This window comes from Chiloscyllium punctatum, chromosome 20 (assembly GCF_047496795.1).
Source record: "Chiloscyllium punctatum isolate Juve2018m chromosome 20, sChiPun1.3, whole genome shotgun sequence".
Taxonomy (NCBI): domain Eukaryota; kingdom Metazoa; phylum Chordata; class Chondrichthyes; order Orectolobiformes; family Hemiscylliidae; genus Chiloscyllium; species Chiloscyllium punctatum.
Genome location: NC_092758.1, coordinates 91,536,417 through 91,562,881, shown reverse-complemented (window position 1 = coordinate 91,562,881; position 26,465 = coordinate 91,536,417). Strand labels below are relative to the sequence as shown.

The window sequence follows — 26,465 nt, the reverse complement described above, 5'->3', positions numbered from 1 at the left end:
GTGAGTTTTAGGAATTAAAATGACACAGCATCTCAGGATGAAATTTCTGCCAAGATTTACGCATTGTCTACAATACAAAGCCTGTATAACCTCAGGTAAAACCGATCCCACAATCTTTACAGAGGTTTTTACATTCTGTTTCCACCAGTCCATATTGGTTCCAACCTATATTCAACAGAACATACCTGGTAAAACTGTCAGCCATGCTGAGTGGTAGGAGATCCCAATGGAATTGCCTGCCAAGCAGGTGTACTTTCCTGCATCCTCAAATGTGACATTATGCAGGTAGAGGACTTCAATTTCAGTGCTGTTAATATCAGCAGTCTGTGAAGAGAGTAGAAATACATCAACTTTCGGTTTAACATTTTGCATACACAGCATCTGTATAAATGGTGTTTTGCAGGTGCATAATATTGGATTACAGGGAGATGAAATAGGAAATAATGTGGCTATTCAAGTACATAATAGCATTGTTTGCACCAAAATAATAATAATAGCATGCTACTGTAAAGGTTATTTGAGAGCCAGCTTGTCCAGTAAGTGCACTCTAATTGATTGGTTAGAACCAGCTTTAGAATGCCTATAGTCCCTAAAAATATTTTATTTACTAGCCCACATACTTACCTTTAAAACTTGGACGTAAGGGACTTCATCTGGTCCATATTTACTGCCATTCACCTCCACGTGTTTTAGCCATTGGATGTGAGGCTGGGCATCACTGAAGACTCTGCAGTGGAACTCTACATTGCTTCCCACCACCACGGATTTGTTAGCTGGCAGACCCACCTGTAGGATAGGTCGATGAGGAGATCTCTCTGTGGAAGAACATGTTACTTTATATGTAGATATTTTGGATACTGCATTTAAGGATAAATAAGCTTGCAATCTTGAGAATCTATGTGTGCATGATAATTATACACAGAGTTCAGGAAGTTCTGGTACTTAAGTGTCGATTTATTTTTGTCGCTGCATTTATTTAGCCAATTGTCCTCAGTCATCGGCAGACTACTCTTAGTGGGAAGAAAATGGCACTATGGCAACACTCTCACTCACTGTTTACTTGCATTGCTAATCATAACAGAACCTAGCTGACTCCTTCCATTCTTCAAATAATTTCCAGGCAGAAATTGTCAACATCAATTCCCAATGGAAATAAGATATGGAGGACGGATAAACAGGCAATGTAAGATGGAGGATCAGAGCAACTCATAGTGGGTTTCATTATTACGGATAACAGCCTGGTGACCTTTGATGTTCCTTTGAAGTTTTGTTGTGCACAAAGATTGTGGTCAAGCCCTACACTGATGCTAATTGCAACACTAATAACATTTTAGGTCAACCAGAATCATCATATCGGCTCAGATCCAACGTCAACCACAACCAAGTCCAACAAAAACACCTGGCTTTCACGGAAATTTTCCAATCATTTGTAGACGTTTACTCCTGTTTGATTGTTATCAGCATTTGGAATTTAGATAACATGAATCGATATTCCACATGCAAAATTCTGCCTTTATCAGAATCATAGTAATTGGTGCGCTTTTGCCTATAATTACCTGACTCTAATTAGATGATTTTCCCTGAAATTGCATTCATTCCATTTTGGTGGCACAATGTTAAACTTGAGTATCACAAGCCAAACAAACAGGCCTAATATGGCTTAGTTATGAATACTGGCTAGAATTTTCAGTCCCCAATATTAATTTTCAAAACAATCATGAACTTGGAGAGCAAATCATCTCAACAGTGTTGAAGCAGAAAATCCAAACTATTACACATACGGATTAGCATAGAAGATCAAAGCATAGAAATCATTGTTGCCAATAATAGTGGAAAAATGTTGTAGTTTACCCCTTTGACATTCTTCTGTTCTTTATTTTAATAGAAACATCACACATTTAGTTTTTAAAGGAATACAGTACAAATAATCTGAGTTAATTCAGCAAAATAATTATCAGAATCTATAAGAACAAGAAGCAAGATTCATTAAAAATATCAATATCCTTCTTATTATTCCCCCATTTCTATATCAGTTTGATTTTCTGTCAATCACATACCTAAAACCTCCAGCTGATAGCTGTGATTGATGCTGCCATATTTGTTTTCCACCACACAGGTATAGTTGCCACGGTCAGATGGTACAACACTTTCCATCACCAGGCTCCAACGCTGATGCCGCAGCTGACAGGATAAATTGAATTTTAAAATTGCAAACCAGTCAAAAGGCAAACAAACTTGCAAAAATCACTAAAACAAAACACAATTAATACTAACAAGAAATCAAACTAAATCTCTCAGGATTGTATTCTTGTCTACATGGCTTTTCTATCATTCTGTTAGATTAAAATCAATGAACAGGAGGAATTTTGTACACATGTAAATGCTGTCCTAGTGAGTACTTGTTGGGTCTCTGCCAAGGATACTTTGCTTAACATCTAACCTCCCTTGTATTTGATTTAGCAATGCTTGTTGGGATAACATATAACCATGTTTGTTATAATGACATCATGTGTGAAGTGATGTGATCACAAAGTTTTAGGTAATACATAGTAAATGAGATTTGGCAAACAAATTTTGTTGAAAACAACATCCCTTTAACTTCAATGGTATTCCTTAGCCAACATGGCTATTACTAATCTCAGGTACAGCCGAAGCTGACAGTGACGAACAGGCAGTTGAATTTCTTGGGTTTCATGCTGAAGTGCTCGGGGGATATTTTTCAGACCTCACACCCAAGCCCAACCCTAACTAATTCTACTCTGGATTCAGATTTGGGCTATCAATGCTGGATATTTCATTCTGCTTACAATATATACTTAAATAACTTTTTGTGTCTGTTCTTAGAAAGAAACTGCATTTATATAGTGTTTAAATTATCGTTAGGGCACACCAAAGTAACTTACAACCATAGAATTAACTCCGGTAATGTAGACAAATACGACGCCCTTCAAACAGTAACAAGTTATCTTGTTTTTGGTGATCTTGACTGAAATAGAGTTATTGGACTTATTATTTTGTTTAAACAGGAAGACTGGCTTTATTTTAATGTTCATTTGAAATAAGGCACCCCTAATAATGCTCTGCTTCTTCAGTATTACTCATAAGTGTCATGCTTATTCACCCAAGCCTAGCGAAGGACTTGAACTGGCAACCTTAAGACTCACTAGTGAGAGAACTGCCAACTCAGCCAAGAAGCTTATTTCATGATAGAATACAATGAACTGAGAATGCTTTTTAAATAACATTAGCAAATTCTGTCAGAAATGATAAATATGAATTTAAAAATGTTGTTCACAAGCACATCTCAGACATATTCCTAACTTCCTAGAAAAGAAATCTACAGCTATCAAACTCGTTCTTTCTTGTTGTTAGTTATGGCTTCTGCTCTGCTGGCAGAATTCTAAATGTAAGGAATGCATCATTCATTCATCTTTTCCTTTCTGATCATTTATTATTCATATAAACCACTTTCTTTAATGTGATATTCACACTGTTGTTCGCAGTACCCCAGGCTTGTCTTTCAGATGGTAATGTATTTTATACAGCAGCTTAGCTCTATATGAACCTCGTAATGCCAATGTCAATTCTGCAGTAATGTAGGAACACTCAGGTGGTTTGAAACACAATATTGAATGCGTAGGGTTGTGTTACATCAAAGCAATACATTTAAGAAAACAAGAAGGGTAGGAATTGTATTGCTTCACACTCCTTTCCTTAATGGATTAGTTGGTGGAGGATTAGGCACCTGATCTCTGATGGACTTGTGAAGTTTGCCAACGTAAATTAAATCTCTTGTGGTTTTGTGTGCTTGGCTAAATGGTTATGACTTAAGGGAAAGAGTAGATATGCTCATTAATGAGGGGAGGAGTGGAAGTGCGGAGACAGTCATGTCACTAAAATCCAGACCCAGGCTAATATTCTGGGGACAATGATGAAATTTGAATAAAATATAAAACCGAGACTGAAAAGCTCGTCTAACGGTAACATATAATTATTGTCAAATGACATAAAACCTCATCTGCTTCATTAATAGCCTTTAGGGAAGGAAATCTGCCATCTCTACCTGCTCTGGCTTATGTGTGACTCCAGACCCAAAACATGTCTCTGAGATAGTCTAGAGAACCAATCAGCTCAAGAGTATCTAAGGATGGGCCATGCATGCCAGTCTCACCAGTGACATCCACATCCCAAACAAGAGTAAATAGGTCATTATAAAGAAGGCATACATGATCTGCATGTGTCAAATTCCAGGAAAGGTCCCACTGATCAAGAAAAAAGTATTTATCAACCTTTTTAGTTAAATTCAAAATCTCATTTGAGTGTTTTGAATGTGAACCTTCTGGATCTAAATGAACCCTTATCCACAGAAATATGTTGTAGATGGGTGAAAGTGAGTTATACCTTAATGCCTCCGATTCTCTGCTCTCCCCTGAACTCCCGACCATTCTTCAGCCAGCGTATGGTCGGAATGGGATTTCCGGCAGCTGGACAGCGAAATTTCACAGTATTTGCAGCTGGAACCACATGTAAATGCTTCTCCATACGCTCAAAATGTGTCCAGTAGGGTGCTCCTGAGTGTTGGAATGGAAGCCAAGAAGGAAAGCTCTTCAGTTAGAAATTAGCACTTTTTCAGCAATAACTTGTACCTGTGCTCACTTTGAGCTCACCTGGACTCCACGTTGATAGCAACAATCAGTGAATTTATCTATCATGAAAAACAATTGTTTCATTGTCTATTTAATCAATTGAACCTGATGCTCAAGACAGGTTGATTTTGGTCAGAACATTAGTATAAGAAATGAAATTGCTTCATATTTGTGGTACATATCTTCAATGAAAGCACACAGCAGCAATATTACAATGCAACCATGCAAGTACTTGAACATACATCACATTTTTCACATCATCAAAACAACCCAAAATACTTCACACCCAATAAATCACATTTAGAATGAAGTCATTTATTGTGTGGTTGACATGGTAACCATGGTAACCAATATGCATGTAGCAAGCTCTCACAAACTGTCATGAGTAAACGACCTTCAATCAGAGATCTATCACTGGTGGTTTGTTTGAAGGGTAAGTGGTACCCAAATACTGGGAGGACTGCCCATCAGGTGCCAAGACATCTTCCTTGCTATTCTTCAAAAAGTACTATAGCACCTTTTATCGTCACTTGATAATGCAGACAGCTTTGACTTAACATTTAATCTAAAACATGACACCTCCAACATTGCAGTGAGCTCCCTCATTACTGCACCTCAGACTCAGAGACAAGAATACTATCACTGAATTACAGTGCACTATCACGCTTACATTACAACAGGTATATACATTGAGTGTATACATTGAGTGTATACATTGAGTGGTAAATTGCCAGTCAGGATTTGCTCACTTAATGTTCAATGGACTTTCAAAAGACATTTGTAAAAGTACCACATATCAGGCGTGCCAGTATTGAAACCCTTTGGATTAAAAGGTCAGTAGCTGTACGGACATAAAACTCACTAGGTAATAGAGAAGAGTCATGGTGACAGGCTATTTTTCAAAACTATTTTTCAAACTGAAATATATAATGGTGTTCCTGAGGATTCATCATTATATCCCCTACTGCTTTTGGAATGCTAATAATCTGGATTGGAGATTAGAAGGCACAATTTTGAAATTTGCAGAATATATGAAACTTGGAAGCATAGTAAACAATAAGGAAGAAAATAATAGAATTTGAGAGGACATAGGCTCTATGTCCTTGAAATGTAATGACACATGGTAGATGAAATCCAATGCAGAATATTGTTGAGCTGTGAGAGTCTATAAACTGGAAAGTCTGCTGAAGGTGTACAAAATACCAGTTCATTCTCATTGGCACTAACGTGCTCTTTCCCAGGGACCATATTGTAAAACATGAAGGTTGGGAGAAATGTAAAAGAGATTTACTCATTTGTTTCCAGTGATGACAGATTACAATTACATGAATAGACCAGAGGAGTTATTGTTACTTTCCAGGGAACAGAAAAAGTTTAAATGACTTTTGGTCAAGATATTTAAAATCTTGACTGTTTATATCAAGAGAAACCAAGCCTTATGGAGATAGGACCATGAAGCACATTTTGAAATACTGCTTTAGGTCAGTTTGCCAATGAATTTCTGCCTTCAACAGAGTCAACATGGTCAAGATTCAGAAATGGTCCCACTCCCTCAATATTTTCAAATTTTGAAATGTTCGGCCTACTATGTCCTGAGGCTGAAGGTTGCTAACCAGAGTGCTCAAATTTAGGGGGATTGGCAAAAGAGTCAGAAATGAAATGAGGAAAATTGTTTTTACATGATGAATAATTAGGATGTTGAGTCTTAAGAGTGATGCATTCAAATCCATTACAATAGCTGCTTTCAAAAGGGAATTGGATTAATAAGGAGAAACAAAAATGAGATATAGGGAAACAGCCACAGAATGAAACTAACTCCATAGTTCTTTGAAAGGGGAATTCTGCTGTCAGTTGGCAATAAACATAACTTGAGTAAGGATCCGTAGGGTGGAGGCAAATTGGGTTTACTTAGGGCAAACTTCTGAACTACACAACTGCTAAAAATTTGACATACTGGTCAACCTGAGTCTAATCTTTTAATGTGAATCTATGAGCTCTATGTAATGAAACTCAAAAGAAACATCAAACACAAACTATTTGAAACTCCCCCAAAGCATCGGCACATTCCTTAACATTCCTACCTAATCAGCTCCACAGTAATTGTCTCAATTAGCTTGACTGGGAACTCCTGTGGTAATTAGGCAACGCATTTGGCAGCAGACTGATCCTCAGAGCCTGAACAATTAGAGCAAAGACAAATTGTCGCCCAGAAATACACAGAACAATTTAATTGGGGAGCTGACTGGTTGGTTCTCAAGTCACTCAGTTGCTTCTTGAATTTAGAGGCAAGTTAGGGTCCTGAAATGTTCCAACAATCCTGAGAGCACAGCCTCACAAAGAGCTGATTTAAATGAACATTTACAAATGTGGCCAAGATACGACCGGTATGATGTTAGGTGGATGAAAAGCACATTGTCCTACTATTCCTCACTCTGCATCTTACCATGAAACAGCTACTAATCAACATGCAGATCAAAACTAGGTGTTTCCAGTGCTGCTTATTCTTAGTTTCTACTTGATAATGTGGAAAATTGTCCTGATTTGTCTTTGGCACAAAAAGCAGGTGAATCCAATAAAGCCAATTACAGCCCATCCCTCCAGCTAGCCTCAATCATGGGTACATTTTTGATGTGGAGGAGCCAGTGTTGGACAGGGATGGATAAAGTTAAAAATCAGGCAACACCAGGTTATAGTCCAACCTGTTGGACAGTACATTTTTGGAAGAAGACATAAACATTTACTGATGCTCAACTCCAGTCTCTTCAGATTTACTTTTAATCTGTGTGATCTAAATAGCTGACCTTTCTGAGGATAAGCATGACCGTCATTGGTATCTGGAGTTGAATCTTCAGATCCGCTATCTTCATCATCATCACCAGAGGACAATGAGTCTGAAACAATTAATATAGGGGACGTTAGAGATCATAACCTGCAAACTTACACTATACACTCTCCAGTCTAGATGTCACTGAATACAGTGTAGTAACTGGAAGAAAGGTGCTGTGATTGATGCATCATTGTTGTTATATTGTATTACATAACAGTTCTGTCGGTGAGGCTGCAGCCTGCCACCCTTTCTCAGTACTGGATTGCAACGATGGAAATGGATATTAGGTACATAGGAAGTAGCTTTTCCAAGTTACCATTCATCATACAAGTGTAGAATGAGAGAGTCTGGGTGTTGTTTGGTTTGGATATTCACAAATTCTACATTGTCCTCAACTCATTTATGTACATATGCACTTTACAGAATTTGTTGCTTACTGTTATGAAGAATCACTAGTACTATGTTGTCAGATATACTTGTGGAATAATTTTCTTCAAGTTCTAGCAGTTTCTACTCCGTTCTATTGACTCTTATAATTAGATCAGTGCTGTACTGTGGACACACAAAATATTGTACAGAGTTCGGTGATCAAACACTCTCTATATCCATTATCAAAATCTGATCCAAATACAATTAAACAATTCCAGATGAAATTTCCCATTCCCAAAACTACAATGCAGTGGGTACTGCCTTATTCAACAAAATCTAAAATTGTGGGAGTCAAATACGGAATAATGAATTGTGGTTAGTTTAAAATTGAAGAGGCAATCCCCATAAAGGTGACATTCAGTCTTGAGTTCTAAATTGGTATTCTTGTAAATATTTGAGACTGTACTTTTAGTTTCCTCAAATAAATATGTACAAACAAAATGTGCACACTGTAATACCTGCACACCTAAATTCCATTAAGGCAGTGGGTCCAACTAGAATACCTGGCAAATAAATTATTGAAGGCCATTTCAGATTGAAAGATTTTTATTTCAAATATATAAAGAGGATTTTAATTATATTCTGGAGTGTTATATTGATTAGTGTTCCCCTCATATAGAGAAGTTATCCTGTCGCATTTAAATCCTAGCAGTTAACAGTAATTCAATTCGGCCCCTTATATGCTGTATTAGCAAACCATTCTTAGCATTGTGCTGCATCATTTAAAAAAAAATTTCAAACTCAAATTATAGATAAGTCTACGGTGCAGAAAACCAAAAAGATGAAAACAAAATTGTAAAGCAACTTAGATAAAACAAGAGATAGTGATTAAGCAAAGTGCTTAAATTCATATCAAGGGGAGGCAATGGTCTGGGGGTATTGGACTGTTAATCCAGAGACCCAGATAATGTTCTGGGCACCCAGGTTGGAAGTTCACCATGGCAGATAGTGGAATTTAAATTCAATAAAAATAAATCTGGAATTAAGAGTCTAATGATGATCATGAATGTCGCATCAACATGTTGACTCTTAACTGCTCTGAGGAGAAAGTGAGGACTACAGATGCTGGAGATCAGAGTCGAGAGTGTGCTGCTGGAAAAGCGCAGCAGGTCAGGCAGCATCAGGAATGAGGAAGGGCTCATGCTGAAACGTCGATTCTCCTGCTCCTTGGATGCTGCATGACCTTCTGCGCTTTTCTAGCAATACATTTTCAGCTCTTAACTGCTCTGGGTAATTAGGGATGGGCAATAAATGCTGGTCTAGCCAGTGATGGCCCCATGAAAGAATAGCGAAACAGAAAATGAAGCTGTATTCTGAATACAAATGTTTCAAAGACTTGCTGAAGGCTTCCCTCAAGGAATGTGACATAGATGTAAACGTGTAGAAGACCCTCTTTCAGGAAGAAACCAACTTGGAGGAAGCTCCCATATGAAGGGACACAATTCTTTGAGAACACCAGTCAGCCAGAGGAAACATGGAAAAGGAACCAGAGAAAGAAATGCCAGAGATCTCAAGGTCAAAGACCAATTCCACCTCCAAAATGTGTACTTGGCAATATCAGGTCCATCAGCCACACAAAGATACACTGAACCCATGACACAAAATTTCCTCCGTGGACAATCATTGCTGTTCGTCAGTGACAATGTTCCGAAAAGCACCAACACATTTACAATTAGAAATATTTATTACTATTTGGGTTTTGACATCAAAGATTTTATTGAAGAAATTGAGAGTTGTACCTGCTATGGTCACTGTGAAATTCCTTAGAACCTCGCCTGTTCCACGCACCACACAAAGGTACAGGCCAGAATCATCGTATGTCATCTCAACAATTTCCAGAACCTTCCGGGCCACGTGCACCCTGTCATCTGACAGAAGTTGCTTGTCTTCTTTGTACCAGTTGACATTCACAGATCGATTGGTGTCACATGTTAACTTGAGTCCATCACCAAGGTTCAGGAGGAGATGATCCTGAGCTTCGGCAGTTTCACTGGCAAATAACACTATAAACATAGAAAAAGGAAACTTTTATTATGATGACATGACCTGTGGCAAATTGCTTCATATTCTCTCTCCCTTTTGCACTTGTCTGTATCTTATGAAACATTTTGTACTTCCTGCCTAAAGGAAAACACAGTGACATCTAAAAGTAAGATTTAAGACATTTGTGTCAATATTTTCCATTTATAAAACTAATTGTTTGGATATATCGACATTTTGCTACGCTTCATTTACATTATTACCTCAGGTTCTGAAGTGAGAACAGAACCTGCAACCTGGAAGATCATAGGACAGATCAGAGTTTTGAGGGGCCTTTTAAAGTGGTCCCTCCCACACTGTCGTGTAGGAAGTGACAGAGGAGATGCCATCTTCCGTCTCAAGGTGGGTAAGTTATGAATTTTGATGCAGTCAGCAGCAGAGTTCTATGGGAACTGTTATCAGAGTTGGGATTGCACTCAAGTAGAATTTCCAGGTCTCTCTTTCCTCATCTTAATGTTGAGGGTTTTTCCAAATTAAAAACAATTGACTGAGTTGAATTTTGAAAGCTTTAATTGTCACCTAGGTTTCATTCATGCCCTTAAGAACATTGTACTCATTGAAGGTTTACATTTTTGGATAGCCTTATGCAAAAGAAACATAATCAGGGAAATATTACAAAATTCTAAATCTATTGCATTATAACAACTCTTAGAAAGACACTCTATCAATGTGTCCAGATGTAATATTACATCCCAACCACCATCCAGTGCTATCCAGGTCAAATCTCTTCTATCCTCACACAGTAGATAAACATAAGGAATCTAGCAGTGAGTTAAAGTTTACAATGAGATCTCACCTACTCCCAAATACCCATAGAACATATCTGCAATTTCAACTATCTAATTTCCACTTTGCCCGACAAAAATATTCCTAGTTCTAACAAGGTCAGGACTGACTCCAAAGTGCTATAACATATCAATTTACAATGGTTGAATTATGCATATCATACCGACAAAATCCTTGACCACACCTGAACTACTGTGAGCAGTTCTGGGAACCACACCTTAAGAAGAACGAGATGCAGGATAGATTTACCAGATTGATACCTGTGCTTCATGGGTTGAACTATTCGGAGAAATAAAAAAACCAAGCCTGTATTCCCTGGAATTTAAGGGAATTTTACCAAAGCTTCATGACATGGCTCAGGATCAGCCTCGGCACAAGATGTGTTCATTATTCCTCTGGCAAAAGGAAGAATATCACTGGTAGATTTGACTAAAAACCTGCCCTCTGTAGATGAACCCTGTTATCCTGGACTCATTATGGTAACAAAATCAGTGATTCTATGCACCAGGGTCAGTAATGAGGCTGACGGATAATGAGGCAAAAGCCAAATCCAACAACAAACAGCACTCTGCACCAGACCATTCCACCCAAACAGATGACATTAATTCCTGAAGAAAATTCTTGGGATTTTTTTTCAAGCCATTCTTCTCTTAAGTACCAAACAAAAAAGCAGTTAGCAAGTATGTAATGCTGGCCACATATAAGCCAGGCTGGAGGCTGCAGCCCTCTATTTTACAGCTGCATTGGATTAACTAAAACAGCACAGATGGAGGATTGTGAGAAAAGACTCTGAGCTAATTTCAGGTCTTTCTTGATTAGATTAGATTCCCTGCAGTGTGGAAACAGGCCCTTCGACCCAACCAGTCCACACTGACCCTCCGAAGAGTAATACACCCAGACCAGTTCCCTCTGGACTAATGCACTTAGCACTATGGGCAATTTAGCATGGCCAATTCACCTGACCTGCACATCTTTGGACTGTGGGAGGAAACCCACGCAGACACGGGGAGAATGTACAAACTCCACACAGACAGTCCCCTGAGTCTGGAATCAAACCTGGGACCTTGGTGCTATGAGGCATCAGTGCTAACCATTGAGCCACTATGCCACTGCTGAAGCTAAATGGGGGTTTGTTCAGTTATTGGACCCTTCTGATACCTCAAACACTGTATATGCAAATGTAATCTTGTACAAGTAAGAAATGTCTTTGTTTATTGAATAGAGTTAAACCTTTCACCATAGGCTACTGTACAGAAAGAAACTGTTTTAGGGACTATGAATGTATCTACAGATAGTTTTATGAATAAAGTATATTTTTAAAATAAAAAGTTCCAAACTGTTTTAAGTTCATCTCTTGCAACCTTTGCTTCCTTTTCCCTACCCAATAATTTAATTGTGGACAGGTAGTACAAGATATTGTCTCGTGTTTTCAGTTTCCATGGTTCACATCAGCTGGATTAATATCTCCATCTCAATTATTTTATGAGAAATGTCCTTCTAAAGTAAGGATTGGTTCTTTCAACATGTAAACAATACTCTCCCTAATCATTGCTATTCCTGTAACCTATAAAAGTTCAGGATCTGCTCCTGCATCTTGATAAGCTATGGGTAGAATTTAATCCCCTTGCTGAGGTGTGCTTGGTGGTTAGACGGGCATAATCAGGTAGGAGGAGGGGGGAGCCAAGCCTGCTTCATGCTCCCACACCGATTAGCCCCCTGGTGGGGAGTTTTGAGCAGAACCTTCTTGCACTGCTGGCAATTGAGGTCCTTAAGTGGACAATAAATGCCCACTTAAGGGCTATAACTCACCAACAGTGGTCTGTTTCCCTGACAGGAGTATGACGAGTACCTGGTGGTCCTGCCATTCAAGAGAGTTGCCATCCTTGATGCAAAGGAAGGCCCACCTTTGGCCAGTCAAATGCCAAGAATGACATTTAATACAGTCAGCCTTGTCTAAAATAGGTGATGCAGAGGGAGACCCACATTATTCCCTCTAAACCCAGACCTGTATATGTTAACGCCCCATGGTCAACTCTCTCTCATGCTACACCATTTAAAGTTTAAACTTTCTTGCAATCAGTTATTTATCCAAATAAAATCAGAAAGAACTGCAGTGCCGTAAATCAGAGACAAAAGTAGAAACTGCTGGAAAAGCTCAGCAGTTCTGGCAGCATCTGTGGAGAGAAATGGGAGTTAACATTTCAGGTGAGGAAGTGTCACTCGACCTAAAACATTAACTATGATTTCTCCCCAAAGATGCTGCCAGACCTGCTGAGCTTCTCCAGCAATTCCTATTTTTGTCAGTTATTTTTCCAATTTCAGATCTTCAGAACTAAACTAAATTTCTCCCTCAATTTAGTTGCTGCAATGCATACTCCTAGAGTGTTTGTTACCTTCAATTAAAAGTCAGTGAAAATAAGCCAATTTTGTGACTGAGTGAAAAATGAAATACAAAGGAGGGCATTTGAATGTAAGCACTACAGACTGGGATGTAACCGCAGCTCTTGCCAATTACAGCCTTTATCAATCCTGCCTAACATTCATGAGATAACACTGACCTTCAAAGTACAAACACTTCAAGGTGCACTAAACTCTGTTGAAGGCTTTACTCTGATCATTTCTCAGCTAGGATTGGTTAGGAGGCTATAGGATGACAATAGCCTGATTTTTAGTTTAGTTACAGGATTGCAGTCATGGTCACTTATTTGTATTACGTCAGAGTGACATTAAAGAATTTTATGGGCACAGACACTGAACAAGTTTTCTCTTTGTCTGTAATTGGCAATAAAGTTGCAAAGTGTATTCCAAGTTGAATTAGTTTTCCAAAGTGCAGTTGTCGCTCAATTTTCTGTTCGCACTCATTTACACAACATAAAATCACATGCAGATATGAGCCAGTTCAATTGGGCACGGTTCTTGATATAAATTAGCACCAGGTACAGTGTTTCTGAAAACAATTCAGTCACAAAAAATAAGTATTTTAATAAGTATCTATCCATCATCTGTGAGGGTCCTGATTTTTAATAGTTGAAAAGGACTTTATAAAACAGGCAAAGAATCATTTAATTCATGTATTGCAGTCAATTTCTTTGTAAATGATGTAGGTGTTTTAGCTTTGAAAATCTCAAACTTCTTTAGTTGAGTTCCTGAATCAAAAACTTAATTTTAAGAATTTTCATAATGGCCTAGGAATGGACAAAATTAGCCAAAACTTGTACAGTGATCAGTCTAGGGTGTGACCTTCCTTCTGAACAGGGTGAAAACCAACATACAAGATTGTGGAAACCCTGTGCCTGAAATCTCTCAATCTTTTGTGCTGAAATAACAGAGTCTGAGGTCAATGACATTACAAGAACCCATACAATCTGGGAGAAACTCTATCCTGGCTATAGCAATATCAGCAAGCTTCCTTCATGCTGGTCTGAGCAATCCTTATACAGGATAGGATATTACTGTTATAAAGCTGGACTTGACAAGTTTGGCCTTTCAGCGCAACTAAGAAGTGGTGACCTAGAATCATAGAATGACAGAGCATAGAATGATGCCTTTTGGTCCCAAGTACTAGTCCCCAGACTTTTAAAGAATTGTCCTACTTGTCTCATGTCCCATATTTTTCAACGATGTACCGTATATATTTCTACATTTCTAATGGGCCCCATGATTATGAAGAATTATAACTGGGTAAATTGTTAGTGGGGGCCAAAGAGATATTTGCAGAATCGTAACAAGTTCCAAAAAGCTGCAAAAATAATAAAAGAGTGACATTAGAAAATATTTTATTCACAAGGGGGATGTTGGGTATTAGGTTCTGCAATTCCTTGTCACAAATGATTGTTAAAGCTGAATTCATAAATTATTTTTAAAAATAGATGATTGTTTGAAATGAGAAAACTGCTCAGCAGCAGTAGGAGATTGGGATTAGACTAGTGACCCCTAGGGAACAGGAACCGGGTCAGAGTGGCCTGTTTCTATGTTGATAGATTCTATGACATCTTACTTTACATTAACATTTTTTTGCATGTTTATCCCTTGAGAAGAAATGGCCGTGATGCCTCTTTCTTTAACTATGCCAGCACAAACGTGAGACAGATTTTCATTTAAATGAAGCAGATTTAGCTGACTCAGCCGAAGAGTGAATGATGACACAAAGATGTCAGTGCCTACACCAACTAACTCATACAGTGAGAATCAGACGGTCACACATAATGTGAGATGTTGTCACCCTGATGTTTAGCATTTCTGCAGGGACAGAATATTCTCCTGTAGCAGGAGTTACAACTCTGAAGTTTTAAATCAAGTATCCTATGCAATGGGAAAAACTCAAGCTCTTTAAATGAATGTGCTGCAGCAGTGTTTTTTTGTTGAAAATCAATGTCTTTCTCATCACCAGACTCCCCACCATCCCCCAAAGGGTCATGACCCAATACCTGACATGGGAAGACAAGAAGGAATGATTTGCTGCTTGCTGAGGCATGACCTTTCAACCTTAGCCAACAACCCCACAGTGACAAGGACAAAAGTACGTTACTTTATAGGACAGGGTGCAGTCAGAGGCTGAGACTCTGCGGGTGTCTTGGAAGAGGTCACTCACTGGGAAACCTGACAACTCCATTGACAAACATGTCAACCTCTGACAGAGCTTCAAGTCAAAGCGTTTGGGTTGAAAACTTGAGGGTGTGGCTTCAAAGAGACTAAAAGTCACTTCTCGGTCACATTCTGAGCAAAATAGCAAAGTGCTCAATCTGCAGTGGAGGACCAACAACTGGAGACAAATAATAGCAAAAGCAGCTATACCCAGAGCCCTCAAATCTTACCAAAACTCTGGATTCCTGACAGCTAAACTAATTAGAGACACCTCATATTTAAGTAACTAATTACTCACAGGAATGTTTTGTTTGTTTGATTTGATTTACATCAGTTATACAGCACAATAGTACATTTTAAATGTGTACCATTGAGAGTAATACAAACAATATTGCACTTTTAATATTTAATCCAATATTTAATCTGGTGATCAGTGAAACAGGGTTCCAAGGTGTAACTGTGGTAAAGCCACAAAAGTTGGATGGTTTGGTTCCATTGTTCAGCACTTCTTGTGCCCATTGAGAAATAAATGGGGCTGAAATTTGCTGGAAGGATAATGGGGTGTTAATGAGGCACTCTGTTATTAATGTGCAAATTGCCCAGCAGGCTCAGTGGATCAAGAGATCCACTGCAAATCATCAGAACTTGTTGGTCAATTTATGCCGCTATACCTTTTGATTTCCTCAGCGTAGTCATTATTTTAGAAAACTGTACTAGATTGGCACAGTAATTGCTCATTAAATTAGCTATGAAAAGGTGGGGCTTGGTTTGATTTGATTTGATTTATTGTTGTCACATGTACCTCATTACAGTGAAAGGTTTTGTTTTGTGAGCAGTCCAGGTAGATCAAGGCAAACAAGGACGTACAGACCATAGGATGTTTAGATAGATCGCAGCAAACAGGATTATGGCTGCACAGGAAGTGCACAAATCGAGATCAGCATTAGGTTTGAAATGAGAGCGGTCCAGTCAGCATTCTGATAACAGCAAAGAAGAAGCTGATATTGAACCTGTTGGTACCTGCATCTTCTGCCTGATAGAAGAGGTTGGAAGAGAGTATAACTGGGGTTGGAGGGATCTGTGATGACATTGGCTGCCATTCCACATGGCAACAAGAATTTAACAGGATAAATTTCTATTAATTGGGAACCTTGTGGCATAAATGTATCCTGTTAAATTCTTGTTGCCTTGTGGAATGACAGCCAACATTATTGAAGACCCCTCTGACCTGGTTACACTCTTCTTCTGAGCATGCCATTAGAAGCTCATACTTTCACTAAATTACAACACAAAAGGTGGACAAAGAAATACAACTAATGGTGTGTGCCATGAAATGCCTTGTTTCAAACAGGACTGGCTAATGTTCCTTTTGTTAAATGGCCTTCAGGTGGAAGAGTAACAGTCCCTTTACTAAGGTATCCTTGCACACTCTATAAACGTTTGATGCTGCCTTGTAATTCAGTACAGCATGGGAACACGCCCTTCGCCCCACCATGTCCATGCTGACCATGATGCCATTGTAAACGATTCCATCTCCTGCACTCACTGCGTATCCTACTGTTCATGTGTTTGTCTAAATGCTTAAACGTTGCTATTGTAGCTGCTTCTGCCACCTCCTCTGGCAGTGCTTTCCAGGTACCTGTTACTCTTATGTAAACAAAACCTTGCCTCACTCATCTCCTTTAAGTTATCCTCCCCCTCACCTAAAACCTACGCTCCCTAGTATTTGACATTGCCACCCTGAGAAAAAGACTTTGGCCACTCACTCTATCCATGCCTCTCACCATTTTATATACTTCTATGAGATCATCCTTCAGCTTCTACATGATCTAGCGAAAACAATCAAAGTTTGTCGAATCTCCCCTTAATAACTAATTCACTCCAACTCAGGGAACAAACTCGTAAACTTCTTTTGAACCTTCTCCAAAACCTCCACACCTTTCCTATAGCATGGCAATAGACTGCACACAATATTCCTGTCATCCAGGATTCACCCTCACAGGAACATGCTGGTCCTGAACTCTAGTCAACCTGTCTTTAAAAACTCCCACATGCAGATGTAGATTTACTCTCACACTATCACCCCCCAGTTGAATTTCTCCAGCTCCTGCCTAATACTATTGTAATTGGCCTTCCCCAATTTAGCATTTTCACTGATGACCAGTTGTTTCATGTGGCCTTCTCCTTGACTATTGTAAGATTTACAAAATAATGATCACTGTTCCCAAAATGCTCCCCCACTGCAACTTCAATCATCTGGACAGGCTCATTCCCTAATATAAGGTCCAGTACTGCCCCTTCCCTAGTTGGACTAACTATATATTGTTTCAAGAAACTCTCTTTGATATACTTAACTAATTCTGCCCCATTTTAGTCCCTGGCACTCAGGGAGTCTTTATCAATATTGGGAAAGTTAAAATCACCCACTACAACAAGCCTGATTTTTTACATGATCGATCTAAATAGCTGTTCCTCAATTTCTCAGTGGCTATTGGGAGGCCTATAGTATAACCCCAGCATAGTGATTGTACCTTTCTTATTCCTGAGTTATACCCATAATGCCTCAGTGCATGAGCCCTCCAAGGTGTCTGTCACAGCTGCACTGAGAGATTCTCCTTATTCAGTAATACAGCTCCCCCACCCCTTTTACCCCACCCCTCTGTATCTCACCTGAAACATCAAAACCCTGGAATGCTGAGCTGCCAATCCTGCTCTTCCTTCAACCAGCTTTCTGTTATGGCTACAACATCGTCATCCCATATACTAATCCAGCTGTTACGGTCATCTGCTTTACCTTTTATACCCCATGCATTAAAATGCATACACCTCAGCCTGTCAGTCCCGCAATGTTCATTAACTTGGTCCCACCTGTACTTACCATTAGAGTTACTTGGTTTAATCTCTATCTACTCCTCAATCACTCCTCATGCTGACCCCTGCCACATTAGTTTGAACCCTCCCGAGTGGCACTAGCAAACCTCCCTGCCAGGACATTGGTGCCCCTCCAGTTTACGTACCAAGCCATCCTCCTTGTATAGGTACCACCTGACCTGAAAGAGATCCCAATGATCCAGATATCTGAACCCCTCCCTTCTACACCAGCGCTTTCAAGTGTATTATCTTCTTATCTCTGGCCTCACTAACATGTGGCACACAGAATAATCCCAAGATTACACCCTAGATTCTTGTGCTTTTCAATTTTCTATAGAAAATATGCAGCCAACAGATTGCTGTGCTTAAGGATAAGATTGTACATATAGGTGGTTGGTTAGCTCAACGGTTGGTTCATGATACAGAGTGATGCCAACAGCGTGAGTTCAATTCCCACACCGGCTGGGTTATCATGAAGGACTCTCCTTCTCCCTGTGTCTGAGGCACGGTGACCCTCAGGTTAAACCACACCAGTCATCTCTCTCTAATGAGAGAGCATCCTGTGGTCTGTTGATATAACTTTTTATTTTACATGAAAGACAAAATTTTCTGAGATTCACATTCTATGCAAAGCACCAGAAGTTTCTGATATAATGTTGGTCAGGCTAAAGTCTAACTCATCTGGAAAATATTTGCCAAAAAAATGAATACAAACTATTCAAGTCCAAATATGATGTATATACATTTATGTATGTAGTTATTTAATTGTATAACTTACTATAATATAGTTTTATATATAACTCCAATGGCAAGGTCGGGCTCTTATAGAATTGATTAAATCCAGGATTTTACTGTTGGGCTGAGTATTAACCTTAATTTTGGACCATGTTTGAGGAGGGTCCTCTCAATGTTGAGTCCGTATATATGCTGCATCTTGTGGTGTTAAGCCATACTTGTTTGTGCCAAATTATCCAATTTGAACTCAGTCAAAACTAGCCTCAGAATTCTTGGACTGAACAGGAATAAGCTTGGCCAGGATTTCTATTTGGGAATTACTGTCCAGTAACTACTAAATTGAGGGTGAGATGTAATCAATCCTCTGAAAGTTTTCTAATATTCATTTGTCCATGCGTAAGGAAATACTTTTTGTGTGTTTGCTGGAGAATTGCAATCTGTGCAACCAGAAAGGTAAAAACTTTGTTATAACTTTCCTTCAGATATGTTTGGAGTTCATGTTGTAAAGCTTGGTCCATAATTTCCCTTTTGTTAATTTCAATTAATTGTAAAAATTCACTGGAAGTGCGCAGTTAGTCTCATGAGAGAGCCAGTTTTTTGGAAGCAGAGGAATGAAAAGTGAAATAAAACTTTTTGAGGAAAAGAAATTGATTCATTACTGACACTTTACAAAAAGTGACATTTTGCATGAGTAAGTCATATTCTGTAACCACACACTTTCTTTTGTATTCTCAGTGGTCTCTTTATCTCTTACGCATTCTCCCACAAGGGTATGTCTTATGCAAAACAAATTGAAAAGCTGCTTTCCAGCTAGTTACTGTCCCAGCTTCCAGTCAGAAGCTGCTGTCTTTCCCCTGCCTCCTGTCTGTGTCTTTGAATTAGAAGTTACTGTTAGGCTCCTGTTTTTGACTTCCAAATGCTGTGGCCTTCTCCTTGTTTGCTGTCCCAGCTGGCAGCAAACACAGGCCACTCTTGGGTCACCAAGTGTTAATCCTTGCCCTCTGGGAACATGGCAACAACAAACACAAGATTCAAAGCCAGCCTGCCTTTCTCCATAGGCACTAGCCTGGAATTCCCTGATTCCTTCTCAAAATGACAGAGATTGAGTCCCACACTGGGAAGCAGACAAAGCTGCCTCTTCTTCCAACCCTGACACATGAAGAAGTTTATTAAGATGTCATTTATCTCCAGCTGTGTTAAAGAGATGCAGAGTGAATCAAATGCAACCTGCTCATGATGCCTTTTAACTTGCCCAGTAGAAAACAGACATTGTTCCAGAATGCTCGACATCCGAGGTTGAAGGAATCACTCCCATAGTACGCATTTTCAGAATCAGAAGCACAGGGGGAATGTAGCAAGTGATACATGCTAATTTCAGTAATAAACCCACAGTTCCTGAGACTGAAACTGAGACACAGATTGACATCTACTGACATGCCATATTCACTGACTCAAAATCAGTAACTAGAAAATCCCAAAGCCTTTGAGAGAATACAAGGAAGATCTGGGAAGCTAAAGGAAGGAAAGGAAAGTGACAATAACTCGCAAGGCAACGTAAAAGTGTGGGAAGCTAAGCTTCTTTCAAAATTGATGGTTTATTAAAATTCTTCACAGGATATGAGAAGCAGTGGGGGATGTGATCATTCCACCTCTCATTGCATTTGCCTTCACTATGTTTTTCTAATAGTAAAAGTCATTATTTTAAAGAATTATAACACTTTGAATACAATACTTGCTCTACCCAGGCATTTATTATGGCATGCCAGTGAGAATTGTAAAGCCACTGTTTCTGCAATACTTTTATTTACTGCTCCTGCTTTATATCAAAGAACATTAACTCTATTGTGTGAGGGTAGAGATCCACCTGCTCCCTAGTTATATCTAATGGCGCAGCTTCTTTCTCAAGTACACACTCTACAGTTGCTTCCCCTTCGGTGAATGGTTCCTGCCTTTTAGATTCGTAAGTTATCGGAGGTTCCTAAAAAGGGGAAAAATACTCTAGGGATAAGAGTTTACATGTTAAAGAAGCTTCTCCCCCTCCTGCACACTCAGCAAATATTATTATTATTTTTAAGAACATGTCTCCACCACAACACTTGTAGATACATCATTTGATGTGATGGCTGAGAAATTTTAATTCATTGTAAGCTCTTATGTATTTATTTAACTTTGTTGTGCTTCAGTTGAGCATTCGGGAATGTGAGAATCCTGATTAAGGATTAGCTAAATTAATTCAGGGACTCACTGACATCACTAAACTATGCAGATCAGATGATCCCAGCTTCAACACCAAATCTATTGTGTTTTGCTGAACTCAACGGGAGGGTATTTGGAGATTTCCAATTGACCTCAACTCACTGTCCTGATTATTGGGAACAAGATCCAGAGCTTCCTGCAAGGAATCCGTTTAATGTGGAAGTTGTTTGAGCACAGGATTAGGTTGTTCATCATAACAAGCTGTCTAAACTCAAACAGGATGAAGTATCATGGGACTTATGTCATTCTGTGGCCCCCAGTAACAGCTCAGTGAAGCAGATTGCCACTAAATATTGTCTGAATAAATAACAAAAGAAAACCTCACAACATGTGCATACCCACTACTTGAATATTTTCCTTGGCATCAGGTAGAGCAGAGTAGAATCTGAAATTTACTCTAATCCACCAGAAGGGTGCAGAACATAGGGTGACAAGGGCTGAAAACTGTGTTAATCCCCACAATAACCTTTTTTAATTAATTCAAAGAAGAAATGTAAACTATCTTTCCCTTCGAGCCCTCCGTGTTGTTCTTAAATAATGCTGCATTAGCCCATCCCCTCATTACCTCCTGTTGCTCTCTGTAAATAGCTTTTAATCTTCATACACCACCTGCTTAGACACAGCCTTCCCTTGGCCTTCCTTATCCCTCTACATTGACTCTTGGTCTGACAAAATCTTGATTTTAACAGTTTTATGCTTACTTTCCAATTGTTAATGGTCTAACCCTGTCCTTTTTTTCCTCTCTCTCTCTAATCTACTCGAGTTCCTAAAACCTTTGGAGATTTTATTGTTCCAATTCTGCTTGTGCATTTCCGATTTTACAATCTCCCCTCTCACTAACACTTTTCTTAAAATGTATTTCACCTGTCCTTCCTTACGTGCCTCAAAACACTTCTGTGAAGAGCTTTGGGATTTCACATTAAGTTTCATATAAATATATGTTTTTGTTGTTGAAAAACACTTTGGGCCATGGAGATGTTGAAAGGCAGCTATTATATAAATGCAACATTGTTTTCTTTTGTGTACAAATTTCTCATATCATGCTCAAATAGTTATGGGTCTGATATCAGTTATGTACCACTCTCCTTATTGACATGGATAATAAGTCTAGTAACTTTTATGTGCCCTGCATTTTGACACAGTGTTTAGATCTAGTGCTTTATCAATTAATTGCATGTTATCTGAATTGACATAGGTATGGATGGAGTATTAGTTATGTACATGTTCTCTATAATGGCACATTGACACAGATATTGGTCGAGTATGACTGGAGTAGATCAGGGAATCATTACCACCTGCAAATTCCCACAAAGTCACAAACCTTCCTGACTTGGAATTACATTGCCGATCTGTGACTGGGCAAAATCCTGGAACTCCCTTCTTAATAACACAATCAGTATCCTTACACTCCAAAGTTTGCAGCAATTCAAAAATGCAGATCACCACCAACATTTCCAGGGCAATTGCAGACGGGCAATAAACGCTGATCCAACCAGCGACGCTGTAACCCATCTCGGAATAAAACGACAGGTGAACATTTTCCTTATACTGGTGCAGGTAGACAAACTTAGTGGACTGGATTTGTCATTGAAACTTGTTTTCTGTTACTTGGAAGAAACTATGCAGCACTAACAATAACTCAAGGCCTGACTGGTTACTTTAAGACACATTTCATGATCAAGGGAATCATATAAATGAGTAAGTGTCAATCACTGGTGAGTTGGATGGGTCTCCATGAGGAGGATAAAGCTGCATATTCTATAGAGGAAATAATTCCACTTGGACAATGGAAACAGAGATATGTTCATGTTCAACCACTGGTCATAGTTTGGTGGTACTTTTACTAATTAGGACACAATGTAAAATTGATGCAAGTGGTATAAATTAGTTTAATTCCACACAATCTACTTAACAAAATAGCTAGACTGTCTATTAACATTTATGGCATAAAACAGATTTGAAATGAAAGTAATAATGGAAGATGAATTGTGAAACTTCCAAAGATAAGATTTTGAACTTTGTACAAAACTGAGGTTTGTACAATTCAAAAAGAACTTTCTGGAGTTTAAGAGTGAGGCAGTGGGTAGAAAAGGAGACAGCGATGCTCCTTCTGCAACCAAAAGCCTGCTATTCATTAAACAAGCAACTCTTAATTGGCTTCCATGTCTGCAACAATTAAATATTCCTGAAAATTAGCCAAGTTCTTTTACCCTCCATTCAAGAGGAGCAGAGCAGAGTTGCTTGCAGGCCGTGTGAACTCCACGCCTCGTCTTGGCTGTTGATGTGTGAGACGCTCGCTCCATTCATAATAAACTGACAGCCTCTGTTTCTGGTTCCACAGATTGCAGTGGGGCAGGAGGTGGGGGTGGTGGTGGCTGGATTGTCTTTTCCAGAGTGGCAGCTGAGCGTTCCCCCCCCCACCCCGCCACACAACCACCACTGGCCTCGCCAAGAGCCCTGGCACCCCCTTACTTCATCGGTTTTGGCCTGAGGCCATGAATCTCACATTAAAGCTCAGAACACTGAAGGATAGAGTGACACACAGAATCGAGCCTGAGCGGGTGCTCTTTATACACAAATGTACACAGTTCCCAGGGACAATAACTGGGCCACCACTCAAAAGCAGGCTAGATTACAGTGCGCATTTCTGTGGACAAAGGCCTCTCTCTGGGTCGAGACTTTGGGGGCAGCATGTGAGACAGGCTAATGAGATCTCACGCAGCAAATCCCTCAGTAACTGCACCACGTTCTAATATTCCTCCTTTAACCCTTTACACACCGACAAAGATTTATATGTTACAAACCACACAGTGCTCCTTTAACAAACTTTAAAATGTGCTGTTTCCTCATCAGTCCATCACTCTTCATGTTTAGAGATTCCACGTAGAATATTTAATAGCATATTAAGAGAGCTTCTTCTAATAATTCACCTGATTAAGCCTGCAAATAATGGAGCTGGAAAGAACAGAAATAGCTAACTCAGCACAGAACAGCTACCTCAGATGGCAGATCCTAATAAACCTACATTTGTATATTCTCTCTATGACCCTTCGGTCTGCACTGGGATTCATTTATTAAGAGGGAGGTGAGGCTTTGGCCCTACACTTGGCTCACTAGGTATGTAAGTGATATTGAGTAGAATTCCCACTCCCGATAGCTAGCCAGCAACTATGGTTGGAAATGAAATGTGCTGACGTTCAGTGAGGCCAGAACAGTGTCCAGTTGTGATGTTTTCCATGAAGAAATGTGCGTCGGTTCCACATGAAGAGTGGTCATTTGAGAAAAATATCAAAAGATGTCTGGTGCCATGAAGCAAGTGATGAACATGTTTGTGAATGGAGGTGGAGAGAGCAGGAATGACAGACAGCAGACAAAAACATTGTTGGGACTTTCTTCCTCTCTGGGTGAAGTCTCTCAACATGCTCACAGCCTTCAGTCCTGCTCAATTAATATGTTGCAGTTTTGTAATAAACAGAGGCCATTTGCTGGAATTTTATAGATTAGTTTCTTTTTCTTGCTCTTTATTTGTGAGGTCATCAGTCATCTTGTGATGTGACTTCACTGGCAACAGCATTATCTCAGTCAAAAGATCATTGCACTGGAATCTTTGGACTGATTAATAACAATGGACAGTGGGCTAAGCAAGTCAAAGAAAGTACTTAGGATTATGTGTTGACACAGTCCAAAAACAGAGGAATTTTTGTTATGAAGCTTCAAGGCAAGAAGCAGTTATAATGACCTGTTCATGAAAGAGAAAGAGAATGAAGCTTCCAGTTGGAATTAGCAATGGACAAACATCAGTCCAGAGGTCAGTCAAGAGTTAAAGTCCAGTTTACCTGGCCTCATCCAGAACTCTTTTATCAGACTCAAGTAAGGAGTGATCCTTGCAAGGCAACAAGGTTTAGTTTATTGAGTTTTTGCCAGAGCTCTGACCAAGAACTGTGCATTGCCATCTCATACTAAATTAATACCTTCTGTTATTCTTACCTGGTTGCGTGGTCTTCTCTTCCAATTTTGATTCAATGGACCTCAACACAGTGAATGCAATGAGGATGAACAAGTAGAGACACAGTTTATACAACACGTGGCTCATTCCTCTTCTTTTGAGCACAACTTAAATTTTAAACTTTCCAATCTTTGTCACTCAGCTGCTCAGGGCACTCATTGGCGATCCTGGGGGATGGAGGGCTCTCCAACTTTTTGTGTTTTAGTTGTTCTTTTCTCTTATTGGCAGAGGCCTGTGCCTTAGTTCTTCAACTGCTGTATGTCTGCTGGAAAAGAAAATAAAACAATCAGCTCAAACTGAGCAGCTTCCTCTGTGAACATGGTATTACCACCAATTACTTTGAATGTGAATAGCGCATGACTTTGCAAGGCACACAAACTAAAATCCTTTACAGGGTCTGTGATCCAATTTGCCAGACGAAGCTAGCAGTGAGACTGAACAAATACTTCTCATTTTCTGTATTGTCCATGGTTTCAGTCACACGATGAGACCTTTATTGTCTGTATTACACATTTAACACATACTTTCAACCCAAGAGTAAGGACATTTGTGCATTACAGTGTGATCAGGATCAACTGATGAACATGGATACAGAAATCAATTTGGCATATCCTAGCAGACCCATGTAGAAAGACACTATATTCTCCTCAACAAAGCATCAAGTTACTTCTTAAGATTCCAATCGTTTTGCCTCCCAGTAACCTCTGAGAAGCAATTCTAAAGAATTATCACTACTTTGCGAACAGAATCATTTTATGAATATCATTTGCTGTTTGGTCAGTCTGTGCCATGGTTATTATGTTTCGGTCCAATTGACTGGCATGTTCATCATCACTTCCTTCTTAAAGAAAATCAGCAAGATTGAAATGAACAAAGCAAGTTTGAATCATTTGGATAATTAGTTCCTTTGCTGTTCAGTCAGGTAAAAGCTTGCTGGTCAGAGTCCTGTAAACACAAGTGCCTGTGCTGACTAATCCATCTGTGAATCCCAGCATCGATAAGAATCTGTAAAGTCCAATGACCATTCCCTGTATGCGATCTTTGAATCATGAGGCACTCTTCAATTTAACAAAGATACGTGAATATATCTTACTCTGCACACAATGGCTTGTGTGGAAAAATAATTATTGAATTCAGATAGAAAAGGGAGAAGTGTTCCCATTGGTAGTTAGTGTGTTGTAGGGTGAGATTCACGGTAGTTGGTCCACCATGGCTCAGAACAATTTTGCTCATTCAAACTCTGCCCTTCACCTTATTAGAAACAACAAAGAACAAAGAAAATTAC

At 39.3% G+C, this 26,465-nt stretch overlaps 1 protein-coding gene across 3 annotated transcripts in view; it reads right to left on the bottom strand.

Annotated features, from left to right (window-relative positions):
* The window catches only part of LOC140492274 (fibroblast growth factor receptor 4-like), a 63,580-nt gene that overhangs the window by 23,761 nt on the left and 13,354 nt on the right, over positions 1-26,465 (bottom strand). For 2 of the 3 annotated variants that reach the window (XM_072591221.1, XM_072591223.1), the window contains exons 2-8: positions 25,162-25,445; positions 9,642-9,905; positions 7,448-7,537; positions 4,402-4,571; positions 2,058-2,181; positions 625-815; positions 186-324 (exon numbers count right to left, since the gene is read on the bottom strand). In XM_072591221.1, coding sequence (XP_072447322.1) covers positions 186-324; positions 625-815; positions 2,058-2,181; positions 4,402-4,571; positions 7,448-7,537; positions 9,642-9,905; positions 25,162-25,267 — 1,084 coding nt within the window. In that variant the 5' untranslated portion in view covers positions 25,268-25,445. The remainder of the gene's footprint in view (positions 1-185; positions 325-624; positions 816-2,057; positions 2,182-4,401; positions 4,572-7,447; positions 7,538-9,641; positions 9,906-25,161; positions 25,446-26,465) is intronic. The other variant, XM_072591222.1, reaches the window with a different exon arrangement.